At 43.0% G+C, this 26,240-nt stretch overlaps 1 protein-coding gene across 1 annotated transcript in view; it reads left to right on the forward strand.

Moving 5' to 3' along the window:
- Nucleotides 1-11,434: 11,434 nt before the first annotated feature.
- LOC121649375 (chromaffin granule amine transporter) overlaps nt 11,435-26,240 on the forward strand; it is a 44,336-nt gene continuing 29,530 nt past the window's right edge. The window contains exons 1-8 of the mRNA XM_042000179.1: nt 11,435-11,531; nt 15,487-15,881; nt 16,198-16,322; nt 16,405-16,463; nt 16,538-16,621; nt 21,328-21,420; nt 22,662-22,751; nt 24,589-24,632. Of these exons, the coding sequence (XP_041856113.1) occupies nt 11,435-11,531; nt 15,487-15,881; nt 16,198-16,322; nt 16,405-16,463; nt 16,538-16,621; nt 21,328-21,420; nt 22,662-22,751; nt 24,589-24,632 (987 nt within the window). The remainder of the gene's footprint in view (nt 11,532-15,486; nt 15,882-16,197; nt 16,323-16,404; nt 16,464-16,537; nt 16,622-21,327; nt 21,421-22,661; nt 22,752-24,588; nt 24,633-26,240) is intronic.

Below are 26,240 nucleotides of genomic sequence, written 5' to 3' on the forward strand. Positions count from 1 at the left end.
CTCCTCTTGATAATGTGATTAATTTATTTATTTATTTACTTTGAATCACGGAATCTATGTAATCTTGCTGGACTTGACCGGAGGGGACAGAAAAAGATGGAAAATAGCAAAAAGAGCAAAAGGGAAAGAAGAAAGGAGACAAAAAGATCACAGACAGAAGGAAACGACCCTTCAATCCACACCATCACCAGACAACAAACTGTTACACCTGTACATGAACACACCAGAAAATTTCCTACAACTTTTACAAAAGCAGAAACACACACACACAGAAAAAAACCAGGGCTGCTAGTCATTAAGAGTTTTTCAATAATAACCAAATCAAAAAAGACATTACAGCGACCAGATACTAACTCACAGGAAAAATACAAATCTCCAATCTGCACCCCATATAACCCCACACTCACACCCACACAAGCACTCATCACCACACAGTCACGCCACACACAGCCCACCAACACCCACAGAGCCAGAAGCCCACCAGCGCAGCCCGCAGCCCGGCCCCGGGGCAACCCTCCACCCCGCCCGTCCCCAGCCACACACAGGGGAACAGGGGTGTGAGAGGTCCCCAATACCCTCTCCCTCCCAGCTCCTGACTGTTCATGTAGTGTGTGTTGTGTGCAATTAAAATTGAGGGGCAGTGACCGCAATGAGCCGGGAGCCGGGCCACCTAAGTGGCCCCGCCCGACATCCACCGCATGCCATGCCCCCCAGGTGTTGTTTGTGTGTTGTGTTTCTTGTGTTTTGGTGTCTTGGTGCAATTAAAACTGAGAGGCGAGTCGCCATGGGGTGCATCCAAGGAGACCACTGAATGGTCTCCTCCGTTCCACCCCTCATGGCTCCACGCCTCCCAACTCCCTACGTGTGTGTGTGTGTGTGAGACAGAGAGAGCGGGAAGTAAGAGGGGTCCGGGGATGTACGTCCAGAGGGAAGCAAACTTCCCTCTGGATGATGAGCCTCTAGTGGCATTAGGCACCCCTGCTCCCCAGGAGGCCCCCCAGGGCAAGACAGGCCAGGAGAGGCCGCCCCCCATGACCGGGCCATTCAGGGACCACAGCCAGTGAGTCGTCACCAACCCCAGAAAGTACCCACCCTCCCACACCCCTAACGGGGAATGAGAGGATGGGGACAGCAACAGACCCGTGCAGTGGGTGTCAAACCATGTTGACATGTCCACACATACCTGAAGCCAGAACCTGCGGATAGGTGTGCAGGACCACAAGGCATGGAGACAGTTGTCAGGTGTGTTTTCATTGCAGTGTGTGCAGATGTTTGATTGTGACAGACCCATCCCGAACATCCTTTGTCCTGTATAATGAGTTCTATGCAGAATTTTGAATTGTATTAGTTTCATATTTGAATTCTTAGTCATTTTAAAGGTGTTTAAACATATTTGTGACCATTTATCTTTATTAAAGTTACTGGATAGGTCACCCTCCCATTTTGAAGTTGGAAGACAGATTGAGTCTTCTAGTTTGGATAATAGTCTATATGTTTTTGATAATAGCTTTGGGGCATTGAGATTCATGAATTCTGCCACCCTAATAGGTAGCTGTAAGTTTAATTGATTAATGGTATATTTTTTACATATAATAGATTTAAGCTGGTGATATTCTAAAAATGTTTTGCTACTGATTCCATATTGTGAAGTGAGAATATTAAACGACAAGAAGTTTCCATTTTCTATTATATGTTCTAACTGTTTTATTCCTTTATTTTTCCATTGAGTGAAACTGGTAAGCTTTTTGTTTTGCAGGATGTCAGGGTTGTTCCAGAGGGGTGTAAACTTACATGGAAAAAGGGAGGATTTGGTTATTTTTAGAAAATCCCACCAAGCCACTAAGGAGGAACTGATATTGATGCTTTTAAAACACTTATGTGTTTTGATGGTTGAGCTGATGAATGGCAGGTCAGAGATAAACACATCCTCACACAATGCTTGCTCTACATCTAACCATGATTCATCCAGACTGCTAGGTTTAAGCCATTTGGAGATATACTGCAACTTGTTAGCTAAGAAAACATGATTAAAGTCGGGTAGCTCCAATCTGCCTCTATCTTTAGTCTGTTGTAAAGTTTTTAGACTGATACGTGATGGCTTATTTTTCCATAAAAATTTAGATATATGTGAGTCCAGTGACTTAAACCAGCTGGAGGATGGTTTAGTGGGTATCATTGAAAACAGGTAGTTTACTCTAGATAGAACCATCATTTTAACTGTGGCAACCCTCCCCATGAGTGATATGGGTAAGCGCCTCCACCGTGAGAGATCATCCTCTATTGCTTTAAGTAGCTGGACATAATTTAGCTTTGTTAGTTCTGATAACCTGGGGGAAATGTTTATGCCTAGATATCTAATGTTTCCAGACTGTATTGTAGTATTGGGTGTGTTTTGTAGGTCACAGTTGATGGGCATAATAATAGTCTTAGACCAGTTAATAGAGTAGTCAGATATTGATGAGAATGTGTTAATAAGTGTGATTGTCTGGGGGAGAGACGTCGGTGAGTTCTGGAGAAAAAGTAATACGTCATCAGCATAAAGACTTATCTTGTGTTCTATATTTTTAGCATGGATTCCTTTAATCTCTTTATTTTGTCTTATGGCAGCAGCTAGGGGTTCAATAAAAATAGCAAAGAGTGATGGAGAAAGCGGGCAGTCCTGTCTGGTTCCTCTCTGCAAACAGACGCTTGGAGAGGTTTGATCATTGGTCTTCACACATGCATTTGGGTTGTTATATAATATTTTTGTCCAGTTTATGAAAGATGACCCAAACCCAAATTTGTTTAACGTTGCAAATAAAAATTTCCAGTTTACTCGGTCAAACACTTTTTCTGCGTCTAAAGAAATGACTGTGGATTCCAGATTATGTAGAGTAGAATAATCTATGATGTTAATTAATCTACGCATGTTAGTAGAGGAATGTCTACCTTTAATAAAGCCTGTTTGGTCAGGATGTATTATTAGATGGGTTATTTTTTCTATTCTTCTGGCCAAAGCTTTGCTAATTATTTTGAGATCTACATTCATTAATAAAAGTGGACGGTAACTGGATGGAAGTGTTGGGTCTTTACCTGGTTTTAATAGCAGAGTAATATTGGCTAGGTTCAAATTTGAAGGTATTTTTTGTTTTTCCCTTATTTCTAATATATTGTAGAAAGTGGGTGCCAGCATTGTCCAGAATTCTTTGTAGAATTCTGCTGGGTAACCATCTGGACCTAGACCATGTGGGCCTAGACCATCTGGACCTGGACCACCTGGACCTGGACCATCTGGACCTGGACTGTCTGGACCTTGTCCATCAGGACCTGGACCATCAGGACCTGGACCATCTGGACCTGGACCACCTGGACGTGGACCATCTGGATCTTGTCCATCAGGACCTGGACCATCTGGACCTGGACAATCTGGACCTGGACCATCTGGACCTGGAGCTTTATTGTTGGGCATATGCTGGAGAGCTTCTTGGAGTTCACCGACTGAAAGGGGGGAATCCAAGACCATTTTATCTTCATGTTTTAATTGTGGAAGATTAATGTTACTAAGAAATTTATCAATGTTGTCATCTGTTGTAGTGAGTTGTGATGTATATAATGTTTTATAGAATTCTTTGAAAGTGTTATTTATCTTGTCAGGGTCGTGGCTGATGTTTCCTTCTGGATCTCTGACAGAGGAGATGGTTGTTTTCTCCTTATTTGTTTTTAACTGATTAGCCAGGAACCTTCCAGATTTGTTGCCATGCTCAAAATTCTCCAAGCGAAGTCTTTGCACCAAAAACTGCGTCTTTTTATCTATTATTTCATTAAGTTCAAGTTTAGCTTTCCTTATAGCATTTAGTGTGTGTTCTTCTGGAGGGACATGGTAGGCGTCCTCTAAGGATTTAATTCTGAGTTCTAACTCTGAGATTCTCAAAGTTTCCTTCTTTTTCTGATGGGAAGAGAAGGAAATTATTTTCCCTCTCATTACTGCTTTTCCTGCTTCCCAAAGAACACGTGCTGAAGTTTCTGGCAAGTCGTTATTTTCTAGATATAAGGACCATTCTCTTTTGAAGTAGCTGATAAACTCAGGATCTTTAAGTAATGACGTATTAAATCTCCAGTTTCTAGTTGCTGGTTTATTGCTCTTACTTCTCAGAGTGAATGATACTGGTGCGTGATCACTAATGCTAATAGGATGGATTTTGATTTCTGAGATGTCATTCATCAGCGAGCTGCTAGTTAAGAAATAATCTAATCTAGAATAGGAATGGTGGACTGAAGAGAAGAAGGTGTATTCTCTTAGTGTGGGATGGTGAGAGCGCCAAGCATCACACAGACCAAAATCCTTCATGTTTAACAGTTTCTGAGGATTTCCAGACTCGATGAGCTCCTGTGGTTCTATATTTGTCCAGTATAATGTTAAAATCACCTCCTATAATTAGTGTGTTATCTGAGTGACCATAGAGGCGAAGAGGGAGTGAAAGAAGGAGGGATCATCTACATTTGGACCATATATATTTGCAATACATAACTTAACATTTTTAATAGATAATGTAACTATTATAAATCTGCCTTCTGGATCTATGATTGTATTATCTATGTCAAAATTTAACCTTCTATTAATAAGAGTTGCTCCTCCTCTCTGCCTAGAATTATAACAAGCTGAATACACGTGTGGAAACTGGGTTGTTGAGAGAAGATCTATTGTTGAGTTTGATAAATGAGTCTCTTGGAGTAATATTATATCTGCTTTCATTTCTTGCAAACGATTAAAAATGTTTAACCTCTTTTCCCGTGTGCCAGCTCCATGCACATTCCAAGTGACAAATGTGAGTTTGTTCATGAACTAACCACAGAAATGAGACTATATGTATATTACGTGTGTGCGTGCATCCCACTGCTTCTCCGCGTGCATGTGTATCTGCCAGCTGGTTGTGACAGGGATGTATGTGCGCTTGTGCTGTTCTGTGTGTGTTCCTGTGAATCATGAAAAGTGCTGATGTGTATATAATATAATGACAAGTGTTACCGTTAACCGTTAAAGGGTCGGAGAGAAGAAGTGTAAAGAGTGAAAAGAGCGACAGTGCCAAATGAAAAAAGTAATTTAAAAAACGCATCTGTGCTGAGAGCAGTGTAGTGGAGACGAGCAGTGGATTTACTGTTAACTAAATTATCTTTTATGGCAGTTTTATGGATATGACATGATCTAGTGAGAAAACAGGAAAATTAAAGCACATACCAAGTCAGTAGAGCCACGGAGTGATGTCCGGGTCGCGGTACAGCTGTCCATTAATAAATAATTTATCCACCGCGATGACAGCGCGAGCACCTTCAGCAATAGATTTCCTCCTGATGGGAAACAGGACTCTCCGTCGGTCCAGAATCTCTCTGGGATATTGGTCGTTTACTCCAAAGTTGGTTCCCTTCAGTTCGCGGCCCTGGTTCTTCACCTGCTCCTTCTGTTTGAAGCTGACGAACTTCACTACAATAGGTCTTGGTCTGCTGGACCCGGGTTTCCTCCCGCCGAGCCGATGGACTCTGTGAAAGGAGATGTTTTTCACCGTTTCCTCCGGGAGCTTCAGGTGGGTTTTGATGAAGTTTTTCACCGTGGTCTCGGGGTCCTCCTCCGTCTGCTCTGGAATCCCTGCAAACACCAGGTTCTCTCTCATGCTCCACGCCTGCAGATCACCGTTTCCTTCATCTTCTTATTTTCCTTCGAGAGACGGGTCAAGCCCTCGGTGAGGGATTTTACCGACTCTCTGAGACCAGCATTTTCTACAGCCAGAGTTTCCACCTGCTTCTGGCTGAATTCTAGTGATTCACGTAGCGCCTGGAACTCCTTGTGGAGAATTTCTACCAGACTCAAACGCGCATCAAAACTACTGAGTTTCTTATCTATAGAGATCAGAACATCTGTTGAGTCGTTCCCCGGTGGTGAAACAGCTCCAGGTGAATCCTCATTTCGCTGTCTCTTGGACTTGGATGAGGTGAAGGGGGTGGAAGTGTTGTTTGGTTTCCCCATGACGATTCTGTCGTAACAACGATCTATAAAATCTGTCAGGCTGGCCAAATCCTCCTCGCTGTGCTCCAGAGTGTACCTTTTAAAGACACTATTTTCCTACTTTAAAGAATATTTTGATTAGGCTGGCACACAATAGAATTGAATGAAAGTATAATTGTTTGGGCGCGCCTAGTTTGAACCTGCCGTCTCTCCGGAACTACGTCACCTACAGCATTAGCGTCACTTACCTGCCACCAGCGTCACCTACCTGCAGCACCTGCAGAAATTAAGTTGACTGAACTAAATTTAAATGTTTTGGATTGACTTGATGTATTTGGGTTACTGTTAGTTAATAACTATAGTTCAGCTTAACTAGCTCTGTAAGGGTAAATATATTAACCAGGATCTGACTGGATTTTCTTGGGCAATTTAAACCTGTATTGTCAGATCATGAGCTACTTCATTTAACAGTCTAGTTCAAATATTTTTTTAATTGTGCTGATCCAACAAAACAAAGTAAAGGGATTAACCAGAAATAAAGTTTAATCATATGTTAACCTCCAGCTGGTGTCAGCTTTGCAAGCTGGAGATTTTGGAATAAAACTTAGTAGCTATAAGTAGCTATAAGAACACAACAAGCATCCTGTAACTTTACCAACCAGTAGACTGAGCATCATGTCATCTCTGTTAAAATAAATAGGTAAATAAACAGCAGTCAACACTTTTGTTTGGAGCCCACCGTTTGAGCCTGCACCCAGCTAGCATAATCATGTTCAGCATATTAAATGTTTTCATTTCACCTAAAAAGACTAAACCAAGAACCATGAGGAATCTAACCACCGAGCGGACCGTCACAAGTCACATCTCCGTTTCACAGACTAATTCTTAGCTCTAATTCTAATATTTTTGAGTTTTCGTTCTTTTTTTTATGTGACGCAAAAGAGATGATTTTCCTCGCATTACCGCTTTCCCTGCTTCCCACAGAACACATGCTGAAACTCCTGGTTTGTCATTGTTTTCTAAGTATATAGCCCATTCTTTTGTGAAGTAGCTGATAAAGTCGGGATCTTTAAGCAACGCTGTATTAAATCTCCAGCTTTTAGTCGGTGGTGTGATTCTCGTGTTCCTCAAAGTGAAGGAAACTGGGGCATGGTCGCTGATAGTGATGGGGTGAATCTGGGTCTCTGAAATTCAAATTCAAATTCAAATTCAAATTTTATTCGTCACGCACAAATTATACACAGTACAAAATGCAGTGAAATGCTTAGTACGACTGTCCAAGATGTAAGAAAGATGTAAGAAATATACTATTAACAATAAGTAAAACTTTAAAGGAAATAGTAAAATAAAATAAAATGCATATAGCAAAAATATAGGATTCCAAAAAAAATAATAAAATAAAATAAAAATATATAAAAAATATATAATGTATATGAAATGTAAGAAAAATGTAAACCATATATAAACATATCTGCAACGTAGAGAATGTAAAACATGTCAAATATAAAGTATAAATGTGCAAGGCTTGAGAGTCCGAAAGTATCTGTGTGCAGAGGGAAAGTGACAAGTGTCTGTAAAAATGCCAACGTGTCGTGAGCCTCACTCACCAAAGAGCTGCTAACCAGAAAATAATCTAGCCTAGAGTATGAATGGTGAACTGAGGAAAAGAAGGTGTACTCTCTGATATTAGGGTGATAAGACCGCCATATATCGCAAAGTCCAAAATCTTCCATATATTGTTTTACAGTGTTTGTGGATTGCCATTTTCTATGGTTTACAGTGTTACTAGACCTATCAGCTGAGCCCAGAACCATGTTAAAATCCCCTCCTGCGATCAGTGTGCTATCTGTGTGTTCAGAAAGTGATGTGAAGAAAGAGTGAAAGAAGGAGGGATCGTCAACATTTGAGCCATATAAGTTAGCTAAGCATAACTTCATATTTTGAATAGATAATTTTACTATGATGAAACTTTCTTCTGGATCTGTGATAACGCTGATTTCTGTGAATGTTACTTTTCTATTTATCAAAATGGCCACCCCTCTCTGTCTGGAGTTACAACAGGCTGAGTAAACACGAGGAAACTGGGTTGTAGAGAGGGCATTAACTGATGTTTTTGTCATATGAATCTCCTGTAAGAACACAATGTCTGCCTGCAGATCATTTAATCTATTAAAGACTTTTAGTCTCTTCTCTCTGGTCCCAGCCCAGGATGGTCATGCTTGTGGTGAGAAAGTGAGTGTTGGATGCTTCTTGTTAATATAAATGTGTATGTGTGTGTGTGTGTGTGTAAGTGTATGAATATGTATGCGTAATGTTGTGTGCCTGTGTTGAATATTATTAAATGTACTTGAATTAATAAATGTGAGTTTATGGTTATATATGCAGGTATTACTAAATGTACTGTGCAGCTTAGCATTAGTGTTATATGGTTTCGTGAGGTGGCAGCTAGAAAAAAACAAAAACAAAAAAGAGTGCAGAGAGAGAGGAAAAGAAGAATAAAGTGGGAAGAAAATGACAAAAAAGAGGGGGAAGTGGGTGAAAAAAGAAAATGAAACCATAAAAAATAAGTCCATTTTTGTGAACTTTAGAACCTGGCAGTATTATTGTCTGATGTGAACAAACATTAAACTCTGTGACTTAAGCCCAGTGAGTCTGATTAGCATTTATATCACTGAGTGTGGATACATATCTGAGGTCAGTAGAGCAGGGAGTGGTGTTATGGTCACGATGTAGCCGTCCATTGATGTAAAGTTTGTCCACCGAGATGACAGCGCGGGCTCCTCCGTCCAGGAATTTTCTCCTGATGGGGAACAAGATCTTGCGATGCTCCAGGATTTCTCTGGGCAACTTATCGCTCATACTAAGGTCAGTCCCATGAAGCTGTCTGCCGCAGCGCTTCACCTCTTCTTTTTCTTTGTGGAGAACAAATTTAGCTACTATCGGCCTGGGTCTGCCCTCCGGTTTTTGTTTCCTCCTATGTGGTGAACTCGATGAAAGGAGATGGCTTTTACCTTTTCCTCTAGAAGTTTCGGGTTGGTTCTGATGAATTTTTTAACAGCTGCCTCTGTATCTTCCTCCACCTGCTCTGGGATCCCTGAAATAACTAGGTTATCTCTCATGCTACGAGCCTGTAGATCTAGGACTTATTCTTTCATTTTTTTATTTTCCACTGATAGTCGGCTTACTCCTTCGGTAAGGGTTTCCACCGAGTCTCTGAGGGCCTTGTTCTCCATAGCAAGAGCTTCCACCTGCTTTTGGCTTTATTCCAAACTTTCTTTTAAATATTGAAACTTACTGTGAAGAACTTCCAGCAGGGAGAGCCGGGCATCGAGACTGGATGGCTTTATACCCAGCGCAGACCCAAAACCAGAGTTATTTCAGCACAGAACCAGAACCAGATTATTATCTAAGGCGGGACTAAAGTCTTACAAATATTCAACACTTTATAACAACATTAATGATGTCTAACAAAACATAGCAAAGAAGAAACAGATTAATAAAGGTTCATTCTTACGATGAAAAATAATTCCTCATGATCGTATTAAAAGAGTTTGTTCCGTTCCAAACTGCAGAAGATCTAGACATCTTTCCTTTATTCAGTCTTGGTGAATTATGATAACCTGCCAATATGGTGGCAACATTCATGTACAAAGCAGGGACAGATAGCCAAGGTTGGAATTACGGGGGAGCTCAGCTCCCCTGAAAGGCAGAGTAGCTCCCCTAAAGGAGGCGGCGTGGCTCAGCAAAGTAGAGCGTTTGTCTTGTAACCCGTGGTTGAGCGTCTTGCATGGCAGCTTCCGCCACCAGTGTGTGAATGTGTGTGAATGGGTGAATGTGATGTATGATGTAAAGCGCTTTGGGTATCAATCCAGGTACAGAAAAAGTGCTATATAAATACGGACCATTTACCATTTACGTACCAAAGACATTCAGCTGATACTTTAAGGTTGAGCCCTAAAAATAGTCCACTTTCAGGTTACAATTTATTTTTCCATAAGGTTCCTGATGCTTCTTGAAAAGAATAGTAATAATTAATCAGCTTTGTGTTTTGATTCATTTACTTAATACAGGCTGTCGGGTCTTGGTGTAGTGTGGTGGTTAGCAAGCTCACAGCAAGAATGTCGCTGGTTTGAGCCTCGGCTGGGATGAGACTGGAACAGCGGCCTTTCTGTGTGGACTTTGCATGTTTTCCTCATGTATGCGTGGGTTCTCTCCGAGTATTCTGGCTTCCTCCCATTGTCCGAAGACATGCACGTTGGGTTAATTGGTCACTCCAAATTCTCCCCAGGAGTGAGAGTGAATGGCCATCTCTGTGTTGGCCCTGCAATGGACTGGCGACCTGTTCAGGTTTTCCTGCCTCTCACCTGTTGATTGCTGGGATAGTCTCCACCTTCCCTGTGACCCTGAACTGGATGGAGTGGTACAGAAAATGAATGAATATTTAATTTAATAAATGAAACCTTCCAAATGACACAGGTGATCTGTTCTGTTTCCTTTAGCTCTGTGGACGGCAGCATTGCTTGTTTGTTTGCTGTGAGCGTCCAAACAACAAACACTTGATATGCTTCCTTTTGTGGTTGTTAAAAGAGCTTTTTGTCCCTTTTGTCTGATTAAACCAGCTGCATGCAGCAGTAGCAGAGGCTGTTTTTTATTTTTTATTTTTTTTAACCATGCTACATGAACTAATGTGTGTGCACATGACTTGCAAAATCACAGTGTATGCCCAAAAATAAGGCTTCCCCGAAAGCCCTGGTGTAATTGGAGCCCTGGATATAGCTATATGTCTATAAATACATTGGTGCGTTGGTGCAGCTTTGGACATGGAGACTTGACTTGGAGATGTATTGGATCTTCCTGTAGACCTGATTCAGGACTTCATTCATTGATTCAGAACTTACAGGTCTGCCCCTTTGATGGAAAAATAATGTACTGATGAGAGACACAGCTGGTCATTTAAAGATTGTGATCAGGACTGTTGTCTTTAGCGCCCCTGGGAGTGAATACAGTTGTAGAAACACATCAAAGGACTTTATTGCCTTCTTCTGCGGTCGGTCAACATGAACCTCCCTCCACAGGTCCAGTCATGTTAGGTCTGTCGCTGTGTGTGTGAGGAATTTTTCTAGCATGTTTCCACTGGACTAAAACAGTTCCACACCTTCAATGGGGAGGTTTCACATATATGAATATGCATAAGTATATTAAAATGTCATGAAAGACTTCAGAAAAATACAGCTGAAGTTCCACGTCTCTTAATGATGAAGATAAATATGGGAGATGTTTCTAGGTTAAAGAGGAGATTGTTAAAATACCACCAGTGTCCAAATGACTGTTTTAAGTCAACTATTAATATTTGGTTGAAAATAAAACCGACAGATGAACTCAGAGAGGATCCAGGTGTGAAGGGATGACTTCTTAATTGTCCAGTGAGGTGATGGATGACTGTGTCTCTGTGCAGATATGGCGTGGTTCCATCAGAGCCGAGGTTCTCCCAGACTCGTCCTGGTGGTGGTGTGTGTCGCTCTGCTGCTCGACAACATGCTGCTCACTGTGGTTGGTGAGTAAACACACACTAGCTACGCTTACATGCACATATTTTCCTCTGGCTCATTCTAATCAGGAAAGAGGTGAACCAGCAGCAGAACTCTAATCCAGGGATTCCTGCTGAGAAAGAAGAAGAGAAACACAGATGAACGACAGCAACGTCAGATGTTTCTACATGGAGAGTAAAGAGAGCAGAGAGGAGCCCGGTGCATCATGAGACGTCCCCAGGCAGACAGGAGCCCAGTGCATCATGGGACGTCCCCCGGCAGAGAGGAGCCCGGTGCATCATGGGACATCCCCCAGTAGCCTCGGCCTCTAGCAGCAGGACTAAAGGATCGGCGTCACCAAGCCAGACCTGCAAGAAGATTTATCTGGAAGGAAAATTTGAAGATGTTCTGAAGGTAGAGAGCGGGTCTGATACCTGAAGCCAGACTGAGAGCTAGTTCCACAGAGAGGGTCTGATAACTGGAGGTTCAGCCTCCCGTTCCACCTTTAGAACCTCTAGGAACCAGTAAACCTGCAAGCTCTCCTGGGAAAATCTGGACCTCTGAGATCTTTAAGGCCCAGTTGATCTTGGTATCTAAGTTTGGAGGACAAGGAGGGTGTTTGAAAAAGCATCGCAGCATTTTGATGATGAGTAAGTAATTGGGAAATAAAAATTTTAAATTCTAAATATAATTTAAATTCAACCATTAATTTATAGAAAAAGAAATCAAACAGCAAAGTGTTTGTGATTACACATTTTAAATTGAAACATTAGAGAGGAATTGCTTATTGAAATAATAATTAATCATTAAATATGTGATTTGTAAACATATTTTCAAATGCTATTTCTAAAAGGTTAAATAAATTCCTAAATTTGGTTATAAAAATCTTTCCATTTCATACATTTGAAAAGGTAATTCCTGTTTCCATTTTCTTTCTCTCTGCATTTTTAAATCCTTCATGGTTTACCCTCCGTTTAGCTTTTGATTGACACTTTAGGGCCTTGATCAGGGAAAACGAGGCTAAACCAATCACAGCTGCTCCTGGAAGTAACCAGCTCTCTCATTGGTTAGACAGCCAGGCTTGCATCTCTGGCTTGAATTTCCGATTTGGCACACAACACATAAATATCAAAGCTATGTGGTTGAAGATACGCCCATAAATCCATGCTACCCTCAGCTCCTTGTTGGAACAGCTGAACCTACGCGCTGGTGTGATGCCTTCATCAGCTGTAGTAGTTGTAGCATAGTTGGATGGGGAGTCTTCCTACAGTCATTAATTTACTCTAAGTTTGAGTTTTGAATGTCCATGATGTCATTTCTTAAAACTGTACCTATAGGGTAATTTAGTTAAAGATCATTAACCCACATAATTGTGGATTAATGATCTTTGTCTACCCCTGATTAATGCTGAGAAGCCTTACAGTGATGACTGAGGTTAATAGATGCTTCAGAAAGAAAAACAGAAGTTTTAACTGCCTCCTATACCATTTGGTGGAGCACATTTTTCATTGACTATGATGAATTTTATTAAATATATGTGTGAATAAACCTCTACCACTGGGCTTGTATGTAACACAAAAACATCTCGTCCATCTGTCTGTCCATCTGTCCATCATTCGTCCGTCTATCTGTCCATCCATCCATCCGTCCATCTGTCTGTCCATCTGTCTCAGGAATGGAATAAGGAACCACTGAACTGATTTTGGGGGTGATCCCGATCACCTTCTGGATCCAGGAATGTTTTAAAGAATTCGTTACAGGTGCAGGGCAGGTGCAAACATCTGGAAATGGCGCTCACTATCCTCTGGTCCACCAGGGGTGCCTCCCATAGGGCAGGGTGGGAGGGTTCAGTGCGATGTAGGTGTGTGAAAGGCAGTGTTTGTGGGTACGGCACAGGGGAGGCTGTGAGTGAGGTGTTACGGGGTGGATTGATGGGGTAAGGGGTTGGTGGGTGGAGGAGTTAGGGTGGGGAGAAGGGAGGGGGTGGGGGGGGGTTGTATTGGGATGTGAGGCAGGTAAGGGGGGGTCAATGGTTTCCTGGTTACTGGAGGCTGGAACATCAAGATGGTCGTGGGGTGGGGGCATCCCTGGGCTCTTGTGGCCCTGGGCCCTTTGGTCTGGCCGCCCTGGATGCCTGGTACCTGGCGGGGTTGGCGGCTGCCGATCTTGGCCCACTGGGCCTGTGCCCCAAGACCGCAGGGGGCTCTGGCTGGGGCCTTCCTCTGCCACCCTCTGGGTGGGTCCGGGGTGGTCTTCGTGGGTTTGTGCTCCAGGATGCTGCTGATGGCCCGGGTCTCTGGGCTGCCCTAGTCTGCCTCTAGCCTCCGTAGAGACATGGTCACATTTGCAGGATCACACTCATTTCTGATCCTTCCTCCTTCCTCATCCTCTTCATGCTGACAGTCACTGAGGTGTCCAGTGGGTTTATACACTAAGAGATGCTTTGGTTCAGGTGTGTGTGTTTCTGGTACTTTAGTTGTTGTTGTCTTGGTTATTTTTTAGGAACTCCTGATGATTGTCTGCTTAGTTGACCTGTAAAAGCTGTAGGAAATTCTCTGTTGTGTTTCTGTACAGGTGTAGCAGCTGCCTGCTGGCACCAGCACACAAAACCGTGGATCAGTTCTCTGTTGTCTCCGTCTGCGATGAGGCCGATGACTGCAGAGTCATCTGAGAACTTTAGTAGGTGCAGTTTGCTGAATTGTGTGTGAAGTCTTCAGTGTAGATGGTAAAGAGGAAGGGAGCCAGAACTGTTCCTTGTGGGCCCCCATGCTGCAGACCACACCTGGCAGACTCAGAGTCTCGTGTCCTCACATACTGTGGTCGGTTGGTGAGGTAGTCCAGGATCCATGTTGTGAGATAGAGGTCTACCCTGTGATTTCCAACTTGTCTCTCAGAAGCGAGGCTGTATGGTGTTGAAGGCACTGGAGAAATAAAAAACATGATACTCACAGTGCTGCCAGCCTTCTCCAGGTGAGAGAGGGATCTCTGTAGGAGGTAGATGACCACTTCATCCACCCCAACTACAGGCTGATAGGTGAACTCAGAGAGGGTGAGTTTTATATAAAACACCTGCAGCCGAGCACCAGCTTTTGATCTGGTGAATTCAGCTGCAGCAAACAGCTGTGACGTAACTAAAAACCTGGAGGCCGACTGTCGTCTACGGTTAGAGTCAGCTAACAGACACGTCTCACCTCCTGAACCTGAACTTTACAGTCCACCCCTCAGTTCAGAGTTGTCTTCTTTTGTCTCTTCTCCAATAACAACACTCCTCTTCCTCACCTTCCACCTCGTTTTCTTCTTCTTCCCTGCTCTTTTATCCTAGTTTGGCTGATACTGCAGCTCTCTTTGTTACATCCCGGTCAAACAGATATTTTTCATACCAAACTGACTTTTGCCTTATTTTTCAAGTATCAGTCAGTCTGTTGCAGGTATCATTACCCTGTCACTGACTGGCAAGCTAACGGCTACACGGACAGACTCTTCCTCTTCCTGGTGTGTCATGAGTAACAGCATCCTGTTAAATTCTTGTCTGACAGGAGGTGGAGAAAAGTCACATCACTTATGGACAGCTGTTATTTCAGCATATTATTTTCTTCATAATATGCACCAGCTTCCTAAAGCCAACATCCAATATCACCATTCACAACGACTCACAATGAATGAGGGTCGTCTGCTGACCCTCAAAAAGAAAAAGACACATCGGGGCTAAACATCTAATTTCCCTTCCCAGAGCTGTGAGACAAAAATCTGAGGAATAAATGTAATAAAGAACATTTTAAGAATTTTTAAAAATGGCTTGAATCTTCATATGAAACAGTGCAGACTCCATAAAATGTTCCTTCTGCCTGGTACGTCATCAGACTACAGCCCAAAGTACCATAAACCAACCATGAATAACCTACTTTGGGTCAGAGCTGCATTATTTTAATTATTTACATGGGACTGTCTCAATAACTCGATCAACTGATCTGCTGTCTGCAGTGCCGATCATCCCCACATTCCTCTATGCCATCGAGCATCCCAGTCCGGAGCCACAGACCATCCAGCCCTCAATGGTGGCTTTGACCAGCTTAAGTGCATCACGCCTGGACACTGTGCTGTCTGAACCCTCCCCCTCTGGCTCCAGCCGGCAGGCCTCCAGCTGGACCGTCCAGCTGCCTCCACCCAGCCGAGGTGCACCCATCCTGGCTACAGAGTCACAGCAGAGCCCCCGCCTGCCTCCTCTGCTGTCCCTGTTTGATAACACCACATTCAGTCTGCAGGAGACTCCAAACACCAGTCCAACACACCAGACCAGACCGACAAGCCGGACCGGACCGACAAGCCGGACCGGTCCAACCTCAGAACTGTACATCAATGAGACCATCGATGCAACGGTAGCCGCTTTCTTTCCTTCCTTTTCTGTCTCTTCTCATGATGTTTTCTATCTCATTGTTTCCTATATGTGTTCTTTTTCTTTAACTTCTCTTTCTCGTTATTCTTTACATCTTTTTCTTTTATTCCATTACATATTTTAACTGATTTCCTCCTTCTCCTTTCATTGCTTCCTCTTTTCTATCTCTCTCTTTCCTGTTTTTACTAAATCTCCTCTCGATTTTTAATTTTCTTGTCTCCTTTTTTGGTTCCTTATTTACCCTTTTTCACATAATTTCCTTTCCTTTCCTTTCCTTCGCCATCCTGTCTTCTCTGCAGGAGTCCTCCTGCCTTCAGGACAGTGTGTTTTTAGAGGAGGAAAATGTCCATGTTGGCTTGTTATTTGCCTCTAAAGCTCTCATCCAGCTGCTCATCAACCCGTTTGTTGGCCCGCTCACTAACAGGTAAACAGAGAAGCTGAACACCGAAGCATCCATGATTCATTCTGTTTTATCTGAAAGTCACAATAACTCTGTTTCCCTGTAGGATCGGCTATCACATTCCCATGTTTGCAGGTTTCGTCATCATGTTTGTGTCCACCATCAGTAAGTAGTTCTACACATGTTGGTGTTTCCCTGATCTTTTTGAGTCTGATGGCTTGTTGTATTTTTTGTGGCAGTGTTTGCGTTCTCAGGGACCTATGCTCTGCTGTTCTTCGCTCGCTCCCTGCAGGGAATCGGCTCGTCCTTCTCGTCGGTGGCAGGTTGGACCTTCAACATATCATGACTCAAACATTAATCAGTGTAATGATGTTCTTTAGCGAACACAGCATCTCCCTCTGTGTGTGCTGTAAACACACATTTCCAGTCTCAGGGAGACATAGTGGTTTTCAAAGTGAGGCTGGTAGGAGGGCCTTAGAAAATTAGAGGGAAGCTAAAAAAAAAAGTATGGCTTTACACCCACACAGAAAAATAGCCACGATCCATATTAGGTTTAATGTTTTAAATCTACTTTTAACGTATGTCAGTTCATTGTAAAAACCCCATGAAGGACCAAACAGTGAGGAGTCAGTGTCTGGTCCTCAGTATGTGCATTTTTTTCACATATTTTGTTTTCGGGGGTGCCACAGTTGAGGTTCGCCAGATTTCCTACAACTGGCACTGACCAGAGGCCTCACGTCTAAACCTGAGCGTAGCAAAGCAGACTACAGGTGTCGTCTGCAGGGAAACAAGAAAATGCTTCCAGATTTATAAAAGCGTGCACACGCACGTCCTCCACCTGTTTCTGTTCATAAATCAGATTCAACTCTAAAGTGGGGGCACGTGAGGGAACGCCTTGTCCCGCCCACATGGTGGCTATAAAAGGTCAGCTGGACGCCTGTAATACATATTCATCACATTACTTCCATGATGACTCAAGAGGAAAAATAGGGAAGAAGACAATTTTTCAGAAATGTTTTTCAGTGAGACAGCGATCCTGAAGGACCACCTTGGAAAACTAGAAGAGGTTTATCTGGTTTTATCTGGTGGGGGCGGCATGGTCATCACCAGGTCAAAAAGGCGGAGGAGGGCAGCAGGTGGAGATGCTGTCAATGCCGTGTCAGAGAGGAGGATGGAGCAGCTGGATATCTCAGTCGGTAGATCGTCCATCTGCCCTGCAGGAGATCGAAGTTCGATTCCCACAGGGGTGAATGGCTTTAGAATAAATAAATAAATAAAGGAAATCCTCCTCTTGTGTGTTTCGTTAGCGTAGCATCACTTCTAGACCTCCAGCCTCCAGTCTGGTCCCGCTCTGCTGGACTGAAGGACCAAAGCTACTTTCCACACTGATGCTACATGCTGGCAGCAGACTGGCTCCTTATTTATCTGGATGGGTTTTATAACATGAAGTTTTGTTTCACAATGACAGAACATGTTTTAGTGGTTGAGCTTCTTATTAACATCATCTCCCTTTTTCCTGGAAATCCTGGTTTTCCCCGAGTGTGGCTCTTAGGAGGATTAATATGGAATGTGTCTTTATTCATGTCTGCAAACAGCTTTAATATCTAACATGTGGTGTGGAAGGTAATAGTGGATTGTGTACAAATGTCTCACATTTCACATCATTTACTTGTTTTATTCTGGACCGTTGGTGTCGCTGTTTCTCATATTTGGTGCGTACACCTGGGTCAGAGTTGCGTGGAGGAAAGAACATTTTCCCATCACGCTGGGTTTTCAGAAATCCCAGAAGTTGAATATATTTGGCGTACATTGGTTTTTGTTCCTACGCCAGCTTTAGAAATGAGGCCCCAGACGTGTATCTGATTTATACCACATGTGAAAGTGGTTTGGGTCAGATTTGAATTTACTGGATTAATTAATCATTAAAAGTCTGATTTGGGTCACATGTGAGTAAAAAGTCCAGTTTGAGGCATTTTTGCCTGCAGTGTGAATGGAGCATACAATAATGTTGGTTGTCTCATAAAAAGAACTTTTTTGTCTTAAGTTATTTCTACAGTTACTGAGGCAACATTTTTGTGTAAACTCAACCAGGATGTGAAGAAAACGTTGACGTTACTCACAGAACATTTGTTGGTCTCATTTCCATGTCTCATAAAGGCCTGTGGTTGAAACTGCTTCATTTAGCTGCTCCATCCCACCAGTCATCCATCCTCCTGAAGAATAATTGTAGCTTCTTAAAGACACATTACGTAACTTTCCGACCTTAAAACTTTGTTCCCGACTCGTTTGATGGCACAGTTACATCTATTATGTACATTTCTGGAGCAGCATCCAGAGGCTGGGAAGCCACCAGGATGCCGCGTGATGTTGCAGCAGTTTCACTTTGCTCGCCTCGTCACACGCTAGCACGTGGATATAAACACACCGGACTTTTGAATGCGGCAGTGACTGATTCTGCAAGAAAATACAAGAAGACATTATTGGAGGAAGAGAAGTAAAGAAAGAGAGTAAGAGACAGAAAAAGCCAAGTTTTACTGTTTACTGGCTGGAGACTTTGGAGTACCAGGAGGGTGTTTGAAATAGCATCACAGCATTTTAATAATGAGTAAGTAATTGGGAAATAAAAATATATATTTCTAAATATAATTTAAATTCATCAAGTAATTCATATAAAAGAAATCCAACAGTGAATTGTTTGTAATTACACATTCTGAATTGAAATATTAAAGAGTACTGAAATAACAGTTTGTTAAATACTGTGATTTGCAAAAGTATGTTTTCAAATACTATATCTAAAAGTAGAAAGAAATAATATATTTAATAAACGTGGTTATAAATGAATGAATGAATGAATTTATTGTCATTGCACTGCAATTACATTAATAATCACTGGCAGTGAAATTCTGAGGTCCCAGGTTCTCCTAACAAAGCTAAAAAGAATACAAACCATGAAAATAGTCAAACACAAAAAGCAAGAATACGACAAATAAGTTATACAGTAAAATATATAATAAGCAATAAGAACATGTTGTTATTTAAAGGCGGCGTTGCTGCTGACAGCATTTAGAAGTCTTATGTCCTGCGGTAAGAAGCCGTCCCTGAGCTGGTGGGACGGGTTGAATGCTGCAACTCGATTGGACGACCACTGCTGAATGGAAGTGACACTTTAAGTGAGGGAGGGCCTTATAGCTGTTTGTGTAAGGGGTGATAGCAATTGGCTCACCTTTAGCCTGCCGTGCCGTAGCCAGGGTAACCTAAGGAGCTCAGGGTATGAAAGTGTGAGAACGGGGAGGGCAGCGCCTTCAACATCACAGGTATTTTATTTTTTTTAAATAAGCATCCCCCCCCCCCCCCCACCACTATCGCCCCTGCTGAAATCACAGATTTTGGTGTAACACCGCCATGGAGATTCACCATTGTAAGCTGGTAGTGGTGGTGATAAAAAAGGTTTTTCCACCCCCGACCTGATGCTTAGTAATTTATCTCTATCATACTGTATGATAGGGCTCACTTTAACAGGTTGCATAACTAAAAAAAAAAAAAAAAAGAAGAAGAAGAAGAGACTAAATAAGGAAAAAAAGTTAGGGGAGAGAGCTTGAGATGCAGCAGCCATCCTCGGTGCCATCTTCAATGGGAATAAATACATTTGTATTAATGTTGTTAAGCTGCGTTGGATTATTTCTTGAACAATACTTGGTTCTGCACATGACAATCAACATCTCAACTGTTGACGTAGTTATCCAGCTGTTAACCAGCCGTTAGCCAGCCATTAGCCAGCTGTCAGCTGGCTGTTAGCCAGCTGTTAACCAGCTGTTAACCAGCCATTAGCCAGCTGTCAACCAGCCATTAGCCAGCTGTCAACTGGCTGTTATCCAGCTGTTAACCAGCCGTTAGCCAGCCATTAGCCAGCTGTTATCCAGCTGTTAACCAGCCATTAGCCAGCTGTCAACTGGCTGTTAGCCAGCTGTTAACCAGGCGTTAGACAGCCATTAGCCAGCTGTCAACTGGCTGTTAGCCAGCTGTTAACTGGCTGTTAACCAGCCATTAGCCAGCTGTCAACTGGCTGTTAGCCAGCTGTTAGCCAGCTGTTAACCAGCCGTTAGCCAGCCATTAGCCAGCTGTCAACTGGCTGTTAGCCAGCTGTTAACCAGCTGTTAACCAGCCATTAGCCAGCTGTCAACTGGCTGTTATCCAGCTGTTAGCCAGCCATTAGCCAGCTGTCAACTGGCTGTTAGCCAGCTGTTAACCAGCCGTTAGCCAGCCATTAGCCAGCTGTTATCCAGCTGTTAGCCAGCCATTAGCCAGCTGTCAACTGGCTGTTAGCCAGCTGTTAGCCAGCTGTTAACCAGCCATTAGCCAGCTGTCAACTGGCTGTTAGCCAGCTGTTAGCCAGCTGTTAACCAGCCATTAGCCAGCTGTCAACTGGCTGTTAGCCAGCTGTTAGCCAGCTGTTAACCAGCCGTTAGACAGCTGTCAACTGGCTGTTAGCCAGCTGTTAGCCAGCTGTTAACCAGCCATTAGACAGCCGTTAGCCAGCTGTCAACTGGCTGTTAGCCAGCTGTTAGACAGCCGTTACTTTGCCAAGTTAGAGATTCAAACCAGAGACGCAAGTCTGGCTGGCTGGTTATTTTCCCTGTGAGTTACCCTTTTTAAATGTATAAAATGCAAATGTATTTATAACCAAATTTATTAATTTTGTTATTTATTTCTCCTTATAGAAAGAGCATTTCAAAATATGTTCACAAATCACATTTAATGATGAATTTTTATGTCAATAAGCAATTCCTCTTAAATTTTTCAATTTAAAATGTGTAATTACAAACACTTTGCTATTTCTTTTATAATTATTGTTAAATTTGAAATTATATATAGCAACCTACATGTTTTTCACACTCATCTTCATCAAAATGCTGTATTGCTATTTCAGAAGAGTTGACATTGTTTCGGTTTTCCAGAAACAGATCTACAGGCTGTTTGACTGGGATTTCTGTTCCGGGCTGAGACTCTGCATGTGTGTGTTTTTATACAGGGTTGGGTATGTTGGCCAGTGTATACACAGATGATGAGGAGAGAGGCATAGCGATGGGCATCGCGCTGGGAGGACTGGCCATGGGAGTCCTGAGTAAGACACACACACACACTCACACACTGATCATAGAAAACAACTGGACTTTCTAGACATTGGTTTAACATTAGAAGTTGCTGTGAGGTCCTAACTTTAAAGAACTGATTTATACAACTTAACTTGACTATTTGATTTAAAAAGTAAAGCAACATTTGTAAAAGCAAACAGTCAGAAATGTTTATGGAGGATTGTTCTGCAATTTATGGCTTTAATCACTGCTGCACAAATATTTATTTTTTATTGATAACCAGAAAAACTTATGTTGAGCCAAATGACACCTTTAATCAGTGTTTATCAGTGTGGTGGCCACCATCACCTGGAGGTTTTATTCAACCTCTCCATGAAATTTTGGACAGACAAATATTATCACCATGGAGACAGTTAGTTTTGATAATGCTGTCGGAAGCTTCTTTATGATCTAGAACATGATGCAGAACGACATTTGGAGGTATATTATGTGCTGCATTTACTTACACTTGGACTTACACCATTACTGATCAGTCAAAACGACTAACAAGTAAGTAAGTAAGTAAGTAAGTAAAGTTTATTTCTATAGCACCTTTCACAGACAATGAACATCACAAGGTGCTTTACATCACTACAAATAAATTAAACACAACAAGTAATAAAATACAAATAAAATACGTTAAAATAAAAAGCAAAATACATTAAGATCTGAAAGACATAATAAGCATAACACAGCCCTCGCACGTCAATTATTAAAAGCCTGAGAAAACAGGTGAGTTTTAAGTTTACTCTTAAAAACATCTATAGAGTCGAGGGAACGCAGGGACGGCGGGAGGTCATTCCATAGCCTCGGCGCAAAGGCCTGGAAGGAGCGGTCACCCTGGGACTTATAATGAGTACGAGGGATCATTAGAAGATTTTGGTCCGAAGACCTCAACTTCCGAGAGGGAGTGTAGGGACAAAATAAGTCTCTAATATAGGAAGGAGCCTGGCCATGTAGGGCTCTAAAAGTCAGCACCATGATTTTAAAAGCAAAACGAACGAACAAAGTTGGCATCTTTTTTTAAGTGTTGACTGTTTTTGTTTGGATGAGAGTTTTGTCTCATTGTGCAACTACACGGTGCTATTTACAGCACTGTGTTAAAAGAACAGCGTGGCCGCTTTAAGGTTGAGTTAGAGAGAGATAGAGAGCATACTTTCTCTTTTCTTGTTAAGAACTAAAACATTTCCGTCATCTGACTGTTTGTGTTTAAATGTACGTTGTGTTTCAGTTGGTGCTCCGTTTGGCAGCCTTATGTACGACTTTGTGGGAAAGAGCGCCCCCTTTCTGATCCTGGCCTTCCTGGCTGTGTTTGATGGAGGTAAGAAGTGGAATGATGGTGCTGCCCCCTGCTGGTAGAGGCTGAGTAGAGCAGCTGTAGGGTGAATGATACGGCTATAAAGAGTGCATGCATACGTCATCACACACAGAGCCGTGGAGTTGATCCTCCATCTTGGAACCATCGTTCTGTTTCTATCCTTTCAGCAGCAACGTCGTCTTTTCCTGAGTTTCTGTCCAGTTTTCCATCTTTTCTCAAAGTCATGTCCCTGACTGCAACAGCATAAGTAGCATATCCTCCATTTCTGTCCAGGAGGCAGTACAGTAGACATGTCCCAGAGACTGGGAGAAACGTCCCAGAGACCGGCGGACACGTCCCAGAGACTGGTGGACAGATCCCAGAGACTGGCAGACAAGTCCCTGAGACCGGCGAAAACATCCCAGAGACCGGCGGACACATCCGAGAGACCGGTGGAAAGATCCCAGAGACTGGCAGACATGTCCCAGAGACTGGCAGACACGTCCCAGAGACTGGCAGACACGTCCCATAGACCAGCAGACACGTCCCAGAGACTGGCAGACACGTCCCATAGACCAGCAGACACGTCCCAGAGACTGGCAGACACGTCCCAGAGACTGGCAGACACGTCCCATAGACCAGCAGACACGTCCCAGAGACTGGCAGACACGTCCCATAGACCAGCAGACACGTCCCAGAGACTGGCAGACACGTCCCATAGACCGGCAGACACGTCCCAGAGACTGGCAGACACGTCCCAGAGACTGGCAGACACGTCCCATAGACCAGCAGACACGTCCCAGAGACCATCGGACACGTCCCAGAGACCGGCGGACACGTACCAGAGACCGGTGGACACATCCCAGAGACCGGTGGACACGTCCCAGAGACTGGTGGACAGATCCCAAAGACTGGCGGACACGTCCCAGAGATCCATGGACATGTCCCGGAGACTGGCAGACATATCCCAGAGACTGGCAGACACATCCCAGAGACCGAGAGACACGTCCCAGAGACTGGGAGACACGTCCCAGAGACCGGCGGACACATCCCAGAGACTGGCGGACACATCCGAGAGACCGGTGGACACGTCCCAGAGACTGGTGGACAGATCCCAGAGACCAGCGGACACGTCCCTGAGACCGGCGGACACGTACCAGAGATCCATGGACATGTCCCAGAGACTGGCAGACACGTCCCAGAGACTGGCGGACACATCCCAGAGACCGACAGACACGTCCCAGAGACTGGGGCACATGTCCCAGAGACCGGCAGACACATCCCAGAGATTGGCAGACACGTCCCAGAGACCGGCGGACACGTCCCAGAGACCGGCGGACACATCCCAGAGACCGGTGGACACGTCTCAGAGATTGGCAGACACATCACAGAGACCTGGGGACATGTTTCAGAGACCAGTAGACACATCCCGAGACTGGTGGACACATTCCAGAGACTGGGGGACATGTCCCAGAGATTGGTTATAAAGAACAGGTTATGGGAGCAGAAGTAAAGATGGCTGCACTTTCAAGGTGTCAGCTGGATGAAGGAATGAGTTTATAAATCCATGTAGGGACACCAACCAACAGCAGGTCAACACTGGAACTGAAACTTGTAAACTTGAACTTCATTCATTCTTCAGGAGATTGTAGAATCTACATTATTAATAATTAGTGTTTCTGCTTCATAACCATCATAGCTCACTTCCTGTTAGCCTGTCTAGCGCGTTTAGATGGAAACAATGACCGGGTTCCCCCAGCATGGTGGACAAAGCCACGGGGACGTCATGTGGACATTCTTCATTTTGGCTGTGCTGTGTCAGGTGTGTGTTACCTGAGCTACCTGTGTCTTTCTGTTGCAGCTCTGCAGCTGTGCATCCTGCAACCCTCAAAGATTTCTCCTGGGGTGAGTCTGCTTTAAAATGCTTTACATCATAAGACACCTCCCTTGTAGACTTTTTTCCTTTTTTTTTGGAGACATCAGCTATTTTTGCATGCAGTAAATGAGCAGCTGCTACTGCAGACCTGGTGGAGGTGGTCAGGTCAGGAGGAAGATGGCTCAGACTGCAGCAACAACCTGCAGCGGCATAAAAACGTTTCTAACTTTTCTAACTCTTGTACATCATATGGGACTTTTTTAGGTCTTTCAGGTCATTTCACCTCCACTGGACTCAATCTGGCCGTGTTTCCCCATATAGGATGATTTTTTTAAAAGAAAGTGTTTCTATTTTTCCTAAAAGTCAACAGGACACTGGGGACAAATTTGTTACCCTTTCAGGTCATCAGAGGACAAAAAAATCATCTCCAAAAACCTGCTGAATTTAGAATAGAATAGAATAGAATAGAATAGAATAGAATAGAATAGAATAGAATAGAATAGAATAGAAATACTTTATTAATCCCTTCAGAGAGCCCTCACAGTTCACACAGTTCCTTTTTCACTGAGACATGTCCTGGGCAACACCAACGTTTGTTCACATATACGATGAGTCCCCCACATCTGCTCTTACCGCAGGCGTTCATGTCTCTGTCAGCTCTCACAGCAGTGAAACCCGGTAGATCCACGTTACCATCCGGTATCGCATCAGTGAGCCATGTCTCTGTGAAGATGTATAAGCTGCACTCGCGATAATTCCGTTGATTGTTCAGTGCCAACAGCTCGTCCATCTTGTTAAGTAGTGAGTTGATGTTCCCCATTAGTACAGAGGGGATCACTGGCTTAGAACATCGTCGAGCAGCCTTTAGCTTAGATCCTGACTTGCAGCCTCTGTACTTCCTCCTCAGCTCTGTCGGTACGTTGTGCTGCATTCCGACGTTAGTCCTCCATGCAAAAAGTTAATCTCTTGAATAAACAAGACGTGCAAATGCCATACTAGAGTTCAAAATATTCAATAGAATCAAAAATAGGATATATATACAAAAAAATAAGGAATAAAACGATAGGAAAGAAAGAAAGAATCACTCGGTTGCGTAAGAGACACTGGTAAGGCAGCAGTTTCCTGCAGCGCCATTAAAAAAAAAAAAAAAAAATTTGTATGAATTTGTATGATGTTAGACATTATTACAAATGTGTAATTATTGAGATTTTTCTAAACTTTGAAATGATGACTATTTTAGTAAATAAAAAAGGGAAAATTCCATATAAGACATGTTAGAGGGACAGAGATTTTATTTAAAGATAAAATTCAGTGTTTTTACTTTAGTACATTTACGATATAAACATCTCCAGATCTGTATTTAATGTGAAAAATAGGCTTATTTCTTTAAGCAAACATTGGCATCATGTAATCAAATAGGGTTAAAGCCTTCAAATAATATGAATAATTATAAATTTGATCATTTTTATTAGGACTACAGTTCATTTAAAGGATTTGACAAAAAAGTGGAAAAATATAAATCTGTAATGTTTTTATAGTATTTTGGGAGAGGACTTTTTGTCCCCTAATGATCCTAAAGGGCAGAAAACTGAAGCAACCCACTCGGGTTAAACTGTGAAAATAAATATTCTGGGATT

This window comes from Melanotaenia boesemani, chromosome 11, assembly GCF_017639745.1.
Source record: "Melanotaenia boesemani isolate fMelBoe1 chromosome 11, fMelBoe1.pri, whole genome shotgun sequence".
Taxonomy (NCBI): domain Eukaryota; kingdom Metazoa; phylum Chordata; class Actinopteri; order Atheriniformes; family Melanotaeniidae; genus Melanotaenia; species Melanotaenia boesemani.